Genomic DNA, 17,088 nt, shown 5'->3' with positions numbered 1-17,088 from the left:
GAGAAGCCCAAGGCGCTGGAGTTCTGCTGGATTTGGTCCCTGATGTACTTCAAACTCCCGCATGCATCCAGACATGCCGCACGTGCACCTCCCGCAGACCTGGCCTGGCCTGGCTAACAGCTGGGAGCAAAGCTACTTGGGCCATGTGTTAGGGCTCCAGCAGATGCTCACTGGTTTCTGTCTGATACTGTTTAGATAGCACTTGAAAATGATTGTGCGTGTCCAGCTCCTTTTCTTCTTGTAAATCTGGGTTTTGTCAGTGGTTCATGTGTACTGAATTTAATTATCCTTGAAAATCTTTTTTCTCTCTGAATCTAGTTTTCAAATCAAGTGGAGTTTGGCCCACTGGAGTTTTGAATTTTGGGCACAGAGGCCCCATTTTCTTTTCTGTTCCAGAAATTTAACACAGGACTACGTAAACTAAGGCCTGACCTCAGTTTGGACTTTCTAGTACTTGTTTTAAATTGAAAAATGAATGACTTCCTTAGAGCTTACAGTCTGAAAAAATTCACTACTTTAGTATATAATGTGGGAAATTCATTAAAGCAGGTAGGGGAAAATGAGATTTGTTCTGAGGACGTGCATCTAAAAGTTCACATGAAAGGTATTTCTAATCCCTCTTTGCAGCTAAATTATTATGTTTACACTGTTAACTATAATAAACTGTATTTAAATGTCTGCATTTTAAACTCTTAACTGAAATTTTTTCTCAGTCTTACTCAGAAATAAATAAATCCATATACTGGTACCATATTAACTGTGAGCAAACACATCAAACCCACAAAAGCTAAGAGTAAATTATGAAAAGTACAGTATGGTTATACTTTATAGCACATAAATTACATAGAATTTACTTTGTTGTTGGAATAATCAAGGAACTGTAACACTTCTGCTTGCCATGTCTTTGGATTTTTAGATCAGTAGGGGTCTGAGTGCAGAAAGCTGCAGTCAGGAAAAGCTGCAGCAGTGTGGCTGGGGTGCTCTGCAGTCTCTCCATTATAGAGTTGTTTGTTCTTAAATACATATTTATATGTGGATATTTGTGTGTTCTTTAATATATGTAAAATTATACACATGTAAATATAATATTTTAAAGTTATTATACTGTAATATTTCAATTTGCAGTGGAAGAGTTGTGATAAATTATGAGAGTCTAAGGTACTATAGCAGAGGATCTCTGTGTAAGTGTTTATTACTTATATGCACTACATTTCCAGTTGAGAAACACCCACTCTGTCAACTTTTAAAGCTTTCATTAATTCTTATGACCTCTTTCCTTAATTTAAAGCAATGTAAATGAGGCTTTTGTAGTGTTACAGTAGCACATAAACTGTGCAGGTACACTGACCTGTCTTACTTCTGATGTCCAGAACTGTAAACTCTGCTCAGTGTGAGACTCTGCACAATTATCTGAGATTGCAAAGATGTGCTTTGAGAGCCCTAGGCTTCAGGCTTAGCTCTGTACAAGCAAATGTCTCAGCCTGTTTGGAGCCTCTCAGTTTCAGAACTCTGTCCAGATCCATAGACCATCAAACACAAACCTGCTTGTAGAGGTGAGGATTGCTCTTAGTTTGAAACCAAATCTCCTCTTTCAGTGTTCTCACCTGGCCTGTGTTTTGTTTCTTGCTTTTGGTGGGTTTTTTTGGTGTGGTGGTTTTTTTGTTTGTTTTTTGTTGTTGTGGGGGGGGGGGGGTGTTTTGTTTGTTTGTTTGGTATTTTTGGGGGGTTGTTTTGTTTAGGGGGGTTTTTTGTTTGTTTTTGTTTTGTTTTGTTTTTCTGATATTGCTTGTTAGGAAAGGTTTTGCATAAAGAAAGTCAAACAATGAAATGAGGAGTAGTGCCTGCATTGTACGTCTTTGTAAGGGAGTTAACTTTAGGATATGTGACTGAGCTGTAAATTACTTGCAATAGACGACTGTCTCTTTGCATGCTATCAGTATTTATAAAAGTTGATTGTAATCAACTAGCAGCTCTACCCCGCCAGAGTACATATGTCTCCTGTTAATCATTAGCTTCGGATTTATTGAGAGACCTGATCCTCAGCCTTTCAACCCATTATGTGAAACACATGGTATACATCATACATTCCCACGTAAAATTTCCAGGACAGAAATGCAGGAGCTCAAAACTCATACCTGGCATGCAGTGTTTTTGGACTGAGACTACATCTATGACTGCAAATAAATCAGAATCTTTACATGGAGAATATCTGTTGCCTCTATTAGCATATATTAATATTAATAGAAATTCCTATTAATGAAGTAATCTCTTTAGAGACATTAATTACTACCATTCAGAAGCTATGTGACACACTTCAAAGATGGTAGGTGGCTTTTCTTTCCGTTGCATCATGGGTTTGTTTTGTTATTACCATATAATATTGGTAGCTAGCTTGCGAGTATTAATAGCATAGTAAAGTAACACCTTTTTTTCTGGACTGTCATTTGTAGCCTAGAGAGACATTGTAACTAATCGATAAAACATTCAGAGAATAGAGCTTTCCCCTGCTTCGCATGCATTGTGAGGGGAACGGCACAGAGTCAGCCCAAGCTGGAGAGTCACCAACAGCTGTGGCATTCCTACTGGTATTCCACCTCATTTGCTCTTAATAACCAGCTGTCCAAAGGACTGAAAGCTTTCATTTTGAGTATGTATAACTGCTAAGAGATCTGTACTTACAGACTTCTCTGTCTGTTACAGCAGGGCTGAAATGATGTTTTTTTCACTGTAAACCCAGGATAGCTGCTGAAGAAATAGTTTCATGTCAAAATGTTTTGAGGCACTGTTACACCTTGAGATGGCAGGATTAATCACACTCAGCTCCTGTGATCTCAGTTTGCAATGCTCTGTTTTGGAAACTTAGCTTTTTGAAGACAGTCATTGAGCCTCTCATTTCAGAGCTTTAACTGAGAGCTTCTGATTCCTGAGCTGCCAGAACAGAGAGGAGTTATGTAGTCATCATGAGAATTAACCTTTGTTCTTGCCCTTACAAAATTTCCTAGTTTTCCATTTCAAAGGAAAGTACCATTCTATACTCTTGCTCAGGAAAGCAGACAAAACCTTCAAGAGGAAAGGAGTGTTGGACTTGATGAAGAAAAACAGCAGCTGGTGTAAGTCAGTATATTAATTTCACATAGTTTAATATGAGAAGTTAATGTTTTGGAGAAAAGCAGAGGTAACTTTTGGTCACTGTACAGAGGGTGCTGAAGTTAAAGAATGGTAGACACAAAAGTCATTGTGGCTTATAGAGTAGAAGTATTCGAAGTCCATTGGGAGTCAGTGTTTCATGTATGCTCATGGTCTCACTGTCTTTGTGGGTTGTGTGTAATGAATGCACACAGTGCCACTGGATTAAACTATCTCAAAGCAGGTGATCAGCTTTAATTTAAAAGAATAAATGTGTTGAATAGAAGTAGTGTAATAATGTCAGATTTTGTGATTTATTCTACTTTTTAATTAAGAAGATGAGAGGTGGAAATAGAAGGGGTTTCCCTGTGAGCAGACAAGGTATAAAGGGCAGAAAAGTTGTTCTGCCTTTAAGTCACATATTCCCTGACTGTACCCCTGACACACACAGTAGGCCTTAATGTGTGAATTTGATACCTATTCTCAGAAAAATGTTCTAAGAACAAAATTATATTTCTGTTTGCAGGAATCTGTTTATATAGCCCTACTTGCTATTTGAAAGGATACTTCAGGCTGCATATCAAATTCATGTGCAGAAGTGGCATCTTTGTATTTTAAGTACTTCTGCCTATTAAATGTACAGTCTGGGAGGAAAAACTAGAGAAAATTAATTCCCTTTTCACTTTCTTCTGCCTTCTGTCTCTTGGTTTTGCACATTGCTGGAATCTAAATATTTAGGGGTAATTATGAGCTGGCAATGTATTGTGAACCGTAAAGTGGAATTGAAAACATATGCCATACAGTTCAGTGCTGGGCACTCCTGGCCTTCAGCTGAGTATTTCTTGGCATTCCCAGTTGCTCCTTTCCACGCAGTGGTGTCGCCACTAGAGGACTCTCCCTCCCACAGCCGGGCCTGGCGCCTGTTCAGGAGAGTAAAAAGTCCTTAAATTACATTTATTGGTGTTTGGGCCCTGGTGAGTAACCAACCCTGAACCCACACACTCTTGTTCTGCATTTTTGTGCCACATCCTCTTTGCCCATGCACATCTTTACTTCTATTGGTCACATATTCAGATAAATACATCTGAGGGCAACTTAGTGGGTTAATGGGCGTTATAAAATGAATATATAACAACAAAGTGACAGAAGGATGAAAAGGATTAACATTTTGATAGAAAATTATTATTCCAAGGGAAGAGAAAATTAAATTTGAGCATTTGATTTGCAACAACTTAGCAGGTTAGATTCAACCATTATTGGCAACATTTTGTTCATCAAAATACAGGACACCTTGATTTTTCAGAGAATTACTGCAGAAATGCTTAATTTCACAAATACCAAATTTTGTTAAAGAGTGAGTTTTCTATTAGATCTTTTTACATTGTCATGTAGTATGTGCAACCAAAACATGGGAGTCCTTTTTCCTCTATGATTCATTTACTTGTGCATAATGTCTTACAGGTAATAATGAGGCTGACTTGGTTCATTTTTATTAGCCAAATAGACAATCAGTAAGAAAGAAAAATAAACAAAACCTGCTTTAATGTGAGTAAAAGTGTACCAGCTACCAAGAATAAAGACTGACTTAGAAAACAGACCTGTCGTGTGTTTGATGTGCTGGGAAAGAGTGTGTTGACTCATTGTTTTCCTTCCTGGTAGGATTAACCTGCCACAGGAGTGTCTCTGGCACCTTGGCAACCAGAATGTTGTTGTTATTGCTATTATATGTTTCTAGGAAATGACAGATTTTTTAATTTCTTTTTTTAAAATTACTTCAGCTGTGTTAGGCTTTGCCTTTGTCAGTAATACTTCCCCCCCCCCCCCCTTTTTTTTTAATAAGATGGCAACTTGGAAGTATGTCTTTAAATTATTTTCATAAAATTAAAAGGAACTATAAGTAAGAAAATATACTTGCATATGTGTTTGTCCTGGTTTGGGACAAATTTGGAAGGGAACTTCCAAAGGGGTGTTCCCTAAAGGACAAAATTCAGCGGCCCGTCCCCGCCACCTGGTCAGGAGATAAACCACCGTCGAGAAAAGTGGAAAAAAATGTTTATTTCACAAGATAAATATTCCCAGTCGTGAGAAAAAAATGGAAAAGGTTAAACAATGGAACCTCTCGTTGTTCTGAAGAGATGGCAAATTCAGAGAGTCCTTTTGTAGCTCGGAGTCCTTTTCGTGGCTGTGTTCTCGGCTTTCTCAGTCTCTCTGGGGCTCAGGTCCTGTGTCCTGGCCGCAGTGCAGCTTGGGGAGCCCCTGGACGATACAATGGCTGAACAGGTCCAAAGAAACCCCAAAAACCCTCTGGCCTCAGCTAACGAGAAAAAAAAATCAGCAAAAACAGCAAGGGAAAACTCCCTGTCTGTCTGCAGAGCGGAGAACTCTGAGAGCACTGCTTATCTCTGTGTTTTGAATAGAGCCGCGAAAAAAATTCCATCGCTTTTCCTTCTCTCCCCCTTTGCTCTTAGATCTAGTTTTAAAGGTGCAGAACTTATTTCTGAGCTAAACAGATGAATGGGGATACAATTCGGCATCATAAAGTCACCCCAGGACAGCGTTTTAAAGCTACTTGTGGCTGTGACAACAGCCGGTTTTCTAGAAAAATAGCTGATTAGATGAAATGATGGAGTTATACAGTTCATCAGTGCAGCATAATGTATAAAGCATTTGGAAGAGGATAAACTGAAGTAAAAAAAAAAAAAATTAGGAAAGAACAGGTTCTTCAGGCGTTGTATTTTAACATCTCTAGCCTTTTCTTCCTGACAAAGCAAGGAATATGAAGAAAGTAAAGAGAAAACTTGGTTTAGGTTACTGCAAGTTATCTGCCCTGCTGTATTTATCTAATGCTTTCAACATTATTTTTATCTGCAATCCTTTCAGTTTTGTCTTTTCAGACACTGAGAGCTTTGATCCGATGAGCAAATTCGATCTGTTTATTCTTCACCTGGTGCAATTCCTCATTCTTTATAGTTGCTGTTGATTTGTTCTCTTAGGAGGTGTGTGGTAAGAGTGCTTTAGGGCCAAATCCTGCTCTGCTAAATTCAATACGAATAATAATTTACACTTTAGCAAAAATGGGATTGAATTCTCTGTCCTCTGCAGACAACAGTGTTGTCCCCAAATGTCCTAGTTGGTAACCCAGTCTCTACTACCTTGAACACATGTTTTCCTCTCCATATTCAGAGTGAAGATGGTAAGGAAAATGCCTTTCCTCTTACAGTTGCAATTAAAACTCCTAATTATCCTATCCAGAAGTGGCAGAAGAGGCTACCCATCTATTGACAGTATTTATGACAACCCACATGAAAGTCTAGAGCATACAAACATATGGGTTAACTTTTCCCTGGAGATGTCTGTAAAAAATACTGGAACATCCTTGTGCCAATAAGGAAGAGATGTTTTTAAAAACAGTGCAAAGAAGTTGCTCCTGAGTGATTCATTAGTTTTGATGCTGAGTAGAATAATAGATGGGAAAAGATAATGAGCCTGTGAGGTCATTTAGGGTTGCTGCCTGCACTGGTTTGCGGAGCAGTCTCCTGCAAGTAACCCTGGGAATGGATTTGCCTTCAATCCCACAGTAGTTTATAGATATTTTTCCCAGTCACAATGATGTTGTCTCCTCTCAAAAGGTAGTGGCTCCAAGTGTACAAAATAGCTGTAGGCAAATGAGGAGTAAGGATAGATGGAGCAGACTGGGAAGCAGGATTTGGTTTAGAGGGCAGTAGGTGTTTTGACACTCCTAAAGTGCAGTGTCTCAATACATAATGTGTAATCCGAGTAACAATAGTGCTGCCTCAGAGGCATCATTGCAATACCGAGTGCAGATACCATCTCCTGCTGTAATTGTTTCTTGAGATGGGCTTTCCTGCTGGCTCACAACTGTCCTTCATTACTATCGCGAGGGGGCAGAAAACTTGACAGAGCAGGTATGTAGGGAAATGATGTGGTTTGGCTGGCAGTCATCGCGAAGCCGTGCAATATGGCAACTACGTATCCTGTCTCATATTCGTTAACTATCATTCGTTACTCAAATAACTACATAGATAGGGTTCCATATATGGGCCTCTCTGCGCGTTTATAAATCTAAATATGCACAAGCAGTTTAAAGGATTTGTTTGATGAGTCGGGCATGACAGCGCAATTCAAAAGCAGCATATTCACGGATAACGACTACATAAAACGCCAAGCGTGTACCATGAAGTCAGTGTTCGTTCAAGACTTTAACTCCGTTGCTCAGCGCAAGGCACGCTCGTGCAGTGCCCGCTAGGGTGGATGTTAGAGCACGTGCGGGGTTTTTATGCTTCCCTTTGCTCCGGAACGCGCGGATGCGCCGCCAGCGGCCGTCTCTCCGCCCGTCCCGTCGCTGCCCGGCCGCGGGCGCTCGGCTGGCGCTGCCGGCGGCCGCCGCCGGGGGGCGCCAGGGCCCCGCCCGCCGGCCGCGGGGGCGCGGCGATCCCGGCGCCTCTTCCCGGGGGAGAAGCCGCCCGGCACGGCCTAATGAAAGCCCGCGGGAGGCGGCCCAACGCGTGCTCGCCGCTTTCGGGTTGCCGCACAGCTGCCCACGGGTTGTTTCCGGGGCAGTCGCTGGGGCCGCAGCCGCTGCCCAAGCAGCTAATGCTTTACTCTGCGCTTTTACTCCTCCCAGTATCTTGGATCCCCTTTGGTGAGGCCAGGGGAGTGAGGTCATGGAGTTGGCTCTTGAGAGCGCGTTGTTCATCCCCTCCTGTCTCTCATCAGTGCTAGGCTGCGTTCCAGGCTGCACGGTGCATTTACCGTGTTTAGTCACTCCCATGGTGCGGTAATATCTGCGGTGATTAACATTTTTGCCTTTGTAATAAGTTTATTTGGAGTGGCTAGTACCCGTGCATGTGGCTGTGTAATCTTCTTCAGAGGAAATACTCATTTCCCAAAAATGTCTCCCTCCAGCCTTCCTGTCCATCAGATGCCACTAGATGCACGGTAGGGGCTGGTATGGACAATGAACTCTATAAATTCCAGGTCAAAATATATCCATTTCCAGACTAGATGTTTAGTTTTAAGTTTGTTCTGAAGTAGTATTGTCTCAGATGAGTTTTTATTTAAATTGATAACTGAAGTAATTTATGTTCTTTGGGAGCATCTGTATTCCTAGACACAGATTTTTACCACTGATTAAGGAGGCAGATTTACATGAAAGCCTTGCTCAAACATTGGTATTAGACCTCCAGGCTGTGCAGGAAGTCTTGTTTTGTTGCCCTCAGAATCAGTCGGGGTGTGGATTTGCTGTATTTACATCTACGCTTTTGACGCTAGTGTAATGTAATTTGAAAACAAGTAATGTCGCATGTCCCTTGCACTATTCCCATTCCTTTGCAGCTGTGCCTTGTTCTTTTCTGTCCAGCTAAACAATTCATTCCTATGACCTCTTGGTCTAAAACCTGAACTTGCTGCTAAATATCTTCTTGAGTTGCAGCCACATGTGTGTAGCTTGCTCAGGCTGCACCTCAGCGTGGCAAACATTCATATTCATTCTTAGTTGCCTCCATACATATTGAACACAGGCAGAATCACTATGCATCAAGGAAAGAGGAAAATGTGATAAACTTGTTGAACATGTTGCATGAATATCTATTAGCTGAATTTACAATTTACCATTCTCCTTTGCATGGAGAATGTTTAGTGGACACCTCACTGTCAGGGCGTCTGTTATTTACCCCTAGAAAATAAAAATAATCTTGTTATTGCTTCTACTTAAATGAGTGAAAAAAATATATCAAATTTTGCTTTATTTAGAGTGTTATTTATTCTGATTATTGGATCAACTTAATCTTACTTTCAGTTAGTTTTAGAATGAGTATGGATTGCCTTATTCTTGCAAGGAAAAAAGATGCCCTTCTAAAAGGAAGAGAATAATGCAAGCATATGAGTCATCCTCTTAACCTGGTCCCATAATCTCATTTGTTACACTGTAGAATGTTGCTGTCACTAAAACTTTTATGTGATCGTTGTGAATGTATCATGTCTCGCTGACTGTGTAAAAGTCATTATATGTAGAGATATACTGTAAATTATGAACGGCATGGAGAGTTCCTAATGATGGGCATATGATATCTAAAATGGCTTAATTTTTTTTCCTTTTTAGCAAACTTCTGAAGAGAAAGAAGTCTGAAAAAGGGCTGCAGGGAGTGACTGGAGAATGGTTTGAAGAAATAAAAAGAAAAAAATTTCAGAATTACATTGATGCCAGTAGAATGTTAAAACCACCATTAGAGCATCAGCTACAGAGGAGCAAAAACACCAGTGAGTTGCATTTGTCCATTTCCTTATCTATATATTAATGGTCACCAATCATTGTCAGAGTGTAATAGTTAAGGAGTTTCTGAAATTGCTCTGAACTTCTTCTCATATCATTGTGTTACCCAAGATATATTTACAAAATGGGTATGTTTCTTTAATTAGATTCTGTCAAAAGAAGAGCTGGGATTCACAGTAGAAAATCTCTGATGTTGTTATGTCATAGTTAGAATCATACTATGGCCCAGGTTGGAAGGACATCAGAAGATCTTCAGGTCCAGTTTTTCATAGGAAAGGGAACCTGGATGACATTATTTAGCATCTTTTCCAGTCACATCTTGTAAACCTCTAATCATGGGGACTCTACCATGTCCCTGAGGAGGCTGTTCCAGTGATTGATTGTTCTCACTGTAAAAAATGTCTTTATTAATCAAAATTAAATTGCTGTAATTATAGTAAATACAGTGGCAGTTTCCAATCAAAGCAGTAATGTCTGTGTTGTACAAGAAGGTTGTGGTTTAATCCCAGCTGGCAGCAAAGCACTCACTCACTCCCCCACTGCAGGAGGGTGTGAGAATTGGAGGGCTAAAAGTGAATTGAGGTAAAGACAGTTGATAGATAAAGCAAAAGCCATGCACACAAGCAGAGCAAAGCAAGGCATTCATTCATCACTCCCCATGGTCAGGCAGGTGTTCAGCCATCTCCAGGGCTCCATCACGTGTAATTGTGACTTGATGATACAAATGCCATCACTGTGAATGTCCCCCCCTTCCCTCTTCTTCCCCTAGATTTTATATGCTGAGTATGATGCCATGTGGTATGGGATATCCATCAGGTCAGCTGGGGGCATCCTTCTGCCTCCTTGTATACCCCAATCCACCCATTGATGGGGTGGGGTGAGAAGCAGAAAAGCCTTGGCTCTGTGTACGCCCTGCTCTGCAGTAAGGAAAACATGCCTGAATTATCAACACTGTTCTCAGCACAAATCCAGAACATTAGCTATTATGGAAATAATTAACTATCACAGCCAAACCCAGCACATTCTTTACTCCTTATTTCATACTATTTACATCATGCTCAGGTCCCACACTATCCAGTGTATCCCCATTAGCCACTCCACTGCCTTCACCTTGCCTGTGCTCCAGCTTAGACTTCCCCATATACTGCAGTGTCTCAGGGGGATACCTGCTCCAAGTAGAGCCACAGTCTCTCCAGGGACACACTTACCATGCCATGGACTTATCCACAGCCCCAGTCCATCTGAGGTGCACCTTTCCCAGCATGGCCTCCTCCATGGGCCACAATGCCTTCAGAAATGCACCAACTCCGACATGGCTTTACCCATGGCTGCAGTCCCTGCAGGGGAGTACTTGCTCTGTCGTGGTCTTATCCACGGCCACACGCTTTGAGGTTCTCCAGCATGACCACATGCACAGCCACAAATGCTTTGAGGTGTACCTGCTAAGGACTTGCTCTTGGCCATAGTCCCTCCAGAGGTGCACCATAACCATGGCACAAAACCATTCCACCAAGGAGCATTAGGCTCTAATATACAGCCTGGCAAGCAAGGCCCATGGCAAGGGCTGGAATCTGTCAATCAGTGGCTAAACAGTGAGAACAGTGATAAATTCAGTCTAGCACTTTCCACTGAGATCTCTTGTTATCTCAAACATTCGAGCCCTGCATTGGGCATCCTAAAGGACTCTTGTGGTTTAACCCCAGCCATTAACTAAGCACCATGCAGTGGCTCATTCACTTGACCCTCATCAAGTGCATCAAGGAAGCTAAAAGTGAGAGAACTTGTGTGTTGAGATAAATACAGTTTAATAGGTAAAGGATAAGCCTTGCACATGAAGAAGCAAACCAAAGAATTAAGTTACCACTTCCTGTGGGCAGGCAGGTGTTCAGCTGTCCTCAAGAAAGCTGGGCTCCATCACACACAATGGTCACTTGAGAAGACAAACACTATCACTCTGAACATCCTCCCTTCCTTCTTTTCCTCTCAGCTTTATACTCTGAGCATGATGCTGAATGGTCTGGAATGTCCTTTGGGTCAGCTGGGGCCAGCTGTCCCAGCTGTGTCCCCTCCCAGCTCCTTGTTCACACTGAGCCTACTTGCTTGTAGAGTAGAGTGAGAGGCAGGAAAGGCCTTAACTGTGTAAGTACTGCTCAGCAGTAACTAAAACATCCCTGTGTTACCCACACTGCTTCCAGCACAAATCCAGAACATAGCCCATGCAAGAGACTATGGGAAAAAATAACTATACCAGCCAAAACCAGCACAAAAAAATATGGTTTTGCCTAGTTTTCTTAAAAAACTCAAAGCACCTAAATGACATTTGAAATAAGTAGATGAGTTTGGGTGAGAAAGGTTTGAATATACCAGTGGAGAACTTTTTCTGGTAACACTGGGCTAAAGGCATGCCAGTGCTTATTATCAGGGTGAGTGACAAAGCCTGAAAAGTTGGCCTGACCAGGAAGCAATTTCTTGAGATCTCATTTCACAGGTTCTGACGCCCATCCAACGTGAACATGCACAAAAAACATGGTGTCTCTATAAAAAGTATGGTATTCTGTACTGTCTTTCATCTTCTATCCAGATAGTTCTCATGCATAATACATGCTTTTATTCCATTTACACTTCTGCATGTTTTTCGTTGAGTTCTTCCTCTTTGTGCTTCATAGCAACTGGAAGCATAGTCATGTATTTCAAAAGGAAAGTGAAATCTTAAACATTTTCCTGATAGTGCAGACCTGCACAGAACAGATCTCAGTCTTTCCTGACCTTTTTTCCCCAACATCCCCTCTAGTCCTCAGCTACCTACTATTTTTCTCTTTCAGAGATGGTCTAATTGACTAAACTCTGTGTAATTGTTCTCTGGTATTTAATTTTGAAAGAACCTGTTTCTATTTCAGACCTGAAGAAGGGCTTGTGTGCCTCGGAGGCTTGTCTGATATTTCCAACTGTGTAAGTTGGCTAAATAAAAGGTACTACTTCTACCTGCAAGCCTTGCAGTGTCTACATCCTAGACCATCCTGGCTATGGCAGGATGCTGTTTGGACTCTCTTGATGTCATCTGCATTGTGAAGTCAATGCCACCTAGAGATTAGGCTCTGAAAAGGGTAAAGAATGTGGCATTTTAAAGTACACAGAGATTGTCACTGCAGGGAAAGCCATAAATTACACACAGGTTTCAAAGCACCATTACATGAATTATTCACTTCATTTTGGACAATGTCCAAAATGCTGCCCCTTGCTGTTGTTATAAATGACACCTTCCTCTAATTTCTGGTTTTGCTTTCTCCTACAGTCATTGGATAAGCCATTTTCAGGCTGTTGTATTGTTTCAGGCATGGGTTGCTTTAAATGGAAAATAAAAAGTAATGCCTCAATCTTGAGTGATGTCTTATTTCTTTATATCCTCCACTTCACTGTGGTGTGGTGCAGATCCTGCAGTTTCTTTCCCTTATCTGTAAGCGATACTCATCCTCATCTTCCCACCAAATGCCAGCTGCTTTTACAGGCAGACTGAGTTTTTGTTCAATTTGAAGGAAACAAGTCAAACCTTCCCAAAGATATCATTCACGATACCTTGCATTGAAAATACAGATGCAATATGCAGTTTGTAGCAGAAAAAAGGGTACTCCAGTGGCCACAGGAATCCCATCACAAGGAATTCTATGATACAGAGGACACGTTAGTCAGAGTTGGTGTTATATATGTTACAGTCAGTTAGGTCATTGTATATTCTGGATTGTCACATTTATATTTCTTACAAATGTAAAAAGAATGTGAGTAATGATTGTGGGTGCTTCAATTTTCAAATGTTTGATTTTGCCTGCATTTTAAAACAGATATGATTTTCAAGTGATTGAGTGCTGATTACCTTGTGAAGATCAGCCTCATGTATCTCACGTGCATCACCCAAAACCAATAATGCCTTCTGAAACTTTAGACCTGTTTATCTTTCTCTGTCTTCTAGTTAGTCATTATAAACCAGTATGTCCCATAGTCTGTCCAAAAATGTCAAAACTGGATTTTCCTGACATAAAAGGTAAGCAAAAGAAAATTATTTATGAAGACATAACATTTATACGTTTTAGTACTGTATTTATTTGGAACTTGAAACAAATCTGCTTTTTATCACATTTTTAGATAATAAAGAAATAAAAATGTCATCCCGCACAAATCCTCAAGCACAAAAGAACACTTCAGCTTCATTTCTGGGGTTCAGATCACCTTTTGCTTGGCTTTCCTCCTTTAGAAAATCAAGGAAAACGCAGACTCAGAAGCAACCACGGTGAGCATTAATCAGAACATACTTTATTTCCAGCTTTTAAAAAGTCTATGAATTGTTCTGTGTTTCAGAAAAAAGTTCTAAAGTTTTAGAAAACTTTGTTTAATTATTTTTCCAGTGTCTTGCTTTTCATCTGATTGGGAAGACTGGGATTTTTCTTGGTCCTGTAATGAGAGATTATCTGTATTTTGTCAGAAGAAAGAGGACTAAGTCACAAGTAGTAGGAAGAGTCTCTTGGCTAACCCTATTTTGTTTTGCATAAGGTTTTGCATATAGACTTAAAGTATATGAAATACTTAGGAGCAGCTGCATCCTCTCAATTCCCTCTCAAGAGGACATGGTGTAAGGTGCATGGGGATCTGGTGCCCTGTGGCTGTGATGGATTAGGAAAGCATAGCTTTCCCAAGTCACGGCACAGAGTACCAGCCTCAGGCAGCTCTCCTGCATCAGTTCCCACCATTTCTACCCCAGAGGCAGCTTAGAGGCAGCCCTGCAGCTTTAGCTCCAGCCGGGCAAACAGGACAGCTCTTGGCGCTTTTGCCTTCTGTGCTTTGTCAGTGCTTCGGTTTCAGTACTTTGGTATGCTTTGGTTTTTGGATCTGAACCAAAGATGGTCTCATATGCAGCTCTGGAGCTGCTGTTTGAAGAATATCCCCCTCTTTTGCCATTCCCAGGGCTGAAGCTGCTTTTCAGAGGGAAAGGGATGGGGGCAAGATACAGTCAAGCTGGTTAGGCTGCCTGTGCTCTCTTAATTTTTGTCCTGTATGGCCGTATGTCAGCAACACGTGAATGAAGTCTTACTATTCTTGTGTGCATCTTAGGGTAATGCCTGGGACTGGCAATCACAGGTGGAGCTGCATTGTGCAGTGCTGAGAAATCTAAGTCTAAAGGTGCAAGGTCTTTGGTACAAAAAGCTGATTTTCACTCAGCGAGTCTCAGATTGGTATTCTGGTCTGTGCCTGCGGCTTCCTGCTGGCATGATGGTAAAACAATGAACAGCTGTAATAAACAATGACAGGGAATGCAAACCTCTAAAGAAATTATGATTAGTCTGATACGTAGGTTTTGTAACAGAGCAGCTTGCCATTGTGGAGTGTTTGTATCAAAGCAGGAGATTTAAGGAGAGGTTTGAGTAAAGGCTGTGAGGTTAGCTTTGTGGATGTTCACTGGTAACTGTTCTCTTACATAACAACATAACACAGAAAAAGAATATGCAGTGTTAACCTGCTCCATACCTATCATCTTCTCCTTCCTCTTTCTTGTGACCTGGTAATGCCCCGCATCCTGGAACACAGAAATGCTGGGCCACAGTCTTCCCTGAAGAATAAAGGGACACCTGTGTAACTGAGAATCAGATTTCAAGGGTGCTTTATCCTGGTGCACAGTGAGGTAGCCAGTGCACACACGAAGGTCGAGGCTTTGCTGCAGAATCTAAGTACTGAAATGATTTCTTAATTTAAGAAGGCAAAAAACCCAAACCGTGCCTACTAATTACATCAGCTTTTCTCGTGTGTGTTTATCTGGCTTTTCCATGGAAAATCTACCGTATCTCAGGCTCAGATGCCTTTGATTTCTGACCGAGCATAACTTGAAAAATAAACAAGTCAATCCTGACGTGTAACTGAGCTGATTGCTACATTTTCTAGTCACGCCTCTCTGTTGAAAACTTCCCCCACCCTCTTCTAGGTGTTGCCGTGGCATGTGGTTTGCTTTATGCATAGGCAAAGCACTGAAATAATCTGCCTCTCACCAGGTAGAGTTATTTTGGAGAGCTAGTGAAACACTATAGGACGCAGCACTGTAAATCCTGTAAGTAAGCCTAACTGGCAGAAGCTTTTCAATGGCTCAACATTAATGGCTGGTTAGAGGGTCCTTTCAGTTCTGGAGAGATAGTTTCGTCAGCTGCGGTGTCTTTTACTGTGAGAATAAATGATGGATGCTGCAGGAAGGAGTGCTCTTACATGGAGATCCGGAAGATGCTAATAGAAGGTTTGTAACTGTAGTCTGAAGGCAGTGAAATGTTTGATCACTTTCGGTTCAAAGGTGTCAGTGTTCTTGAATTCATCCTTACTGTTTTCTAATATGTAGGTGTGATTCATCCGGGACAAAAATGCTGTTTAATTGTGTTTTCAGCATATGTGAGTTACGTATTTGGTTTTAGTTGGCTGCTTATGTAGTACTGATTAGAATAGTATTGGAGAAAATGGATTATACTGACATTAGACAGCTCGGTGGTAGCCTGGGGAAGACAGGTGCCTTGCCTCCGTGGAAATACTAATTCGCAGCAGATTTTAAGTCATGGATTTTTATTATTGCTACCAATAGTGATAGTCATCTTTTACTTTTAATCTTACATTTGATTGTCATTGAAAAGGTACATATATATAATTGGAAAAGTATAAAATATAACTTCTCATTTTCCATACTGAGGAGTATTTTCCAGATGGCAAATATTTCTCAACTTGAACATCAATTTATCTTCTTTCCTGTTTATGAATAATAGACAAATTTACAAGTATGTGTATATGCATTGTGTGCAAAATAATGTTAAACACTGCTCAGTGTCATTACCCAAAACAGAAACTGAAATACTGTTTCCTAAAATTAAGCAATATTTCTCCGAAAGTAAGAAAAAATTTAATTTTGAAATGCTGGAAAATTTAAAACAGTTCATGGAAAATAATAAAGGAGTTTGGGAAATTGAGAGATTGGCATAGGGAAAAGATTAAAATAACCTCGTCAGTATAAGTTAGCAGGGAGAAAAATACAGCAGCATGCAATGACCAGTTATTTCTGAGAGAACAATGGCAATAAAGACACAGATGAATTTAGAATAGTGCCAGAGGTGCAAATGAAAATTTAAATTTTGCCTAGACTATCAGAAGACCTTTCTAACTGACATTTCTAACTAACATGTCTACTTCATGTAGGTTCATTGCAAGGAGAAATTAATACAACATTAAGTGGGGAGAGCTTTGTACTCTTGGGCTTTGCCAAAGAGTGGCTTTGCACGGTAAAGCTGAAGAAGAAAGCTTCTAACAAAGCTTTTGCATTTTTGTTATGCATATAAGTCAGACTAAGGTAACTTGCTAAGCCACAGGATTTTACTGAACTTAATTTGCAGGAAATTATTGCAAAAGCTCTGAAATGTAAGTTTCATTCTTAATTTGGTTTAGAAGCATTAAAACACAACTTTATTTAAGTTTAAAGGAAAAGCTACATACATTTCTGAGTTCTGGTTCTGTAAACTTCATTCAGAGGTAGAGGTAACCCTCTGATTTAATGGCTGTTTTTATTCAGAGCTACAAGGAAAAGTTAGGAATTTCAGATTCAGACTGTCTAGCCAAATCCTAAGCCCGCTGAAGTCAACAGGCTTGTTTGGTTTCAGTTG

The 17,088-nt window shown here is 40.7% G+C and overlaps 1 protein-coding gene across 1 annotated transcript in view; it reads left to right on the top strand.

Annotated features, from left to right (window-relative positions):
• EXPH5 (exophilin 5) overlaps nucleotides 1–17,088 on the top strand; it is a 37,538-nt gene that overhangs the window by 8,145 nt on the left and 12,305 nt on the right. The window contains exons 2-3 of the mRNA XM_040057049.1: nucleotides 9,248–9,405; nucleotides 13,556–13,700. Coding sequence (XP_039912983.1) covers nucleotides 9,248–9,405; nucleotides 13,556–13,700 — 303 coding nt within the window. The remainder of the gene's footprint in view (nucleotides 1–9,247; nucleotides 9,406–13,555; nucleotides 13,701–17,088) is intronic.

This window comes from Hirundo rustica, chromosome 2 (genome assembly GCF_015227805.2).
Source record: "Hirundo rustica isolate bHirRus1 chromosome 2, bHirRus1.pri.v3, whole genome shotgun sequence".
In the NCBI taxonomy this organism is placed as follows: Eukaryota; Metazoa; Chordata; class Aves; order Passeriformes; family Hirundinidae; genus Hirundo; species Hirundo rustica.
This window is presented reverse-complemented; position numbering and strand designations above follow the sequence as displayed.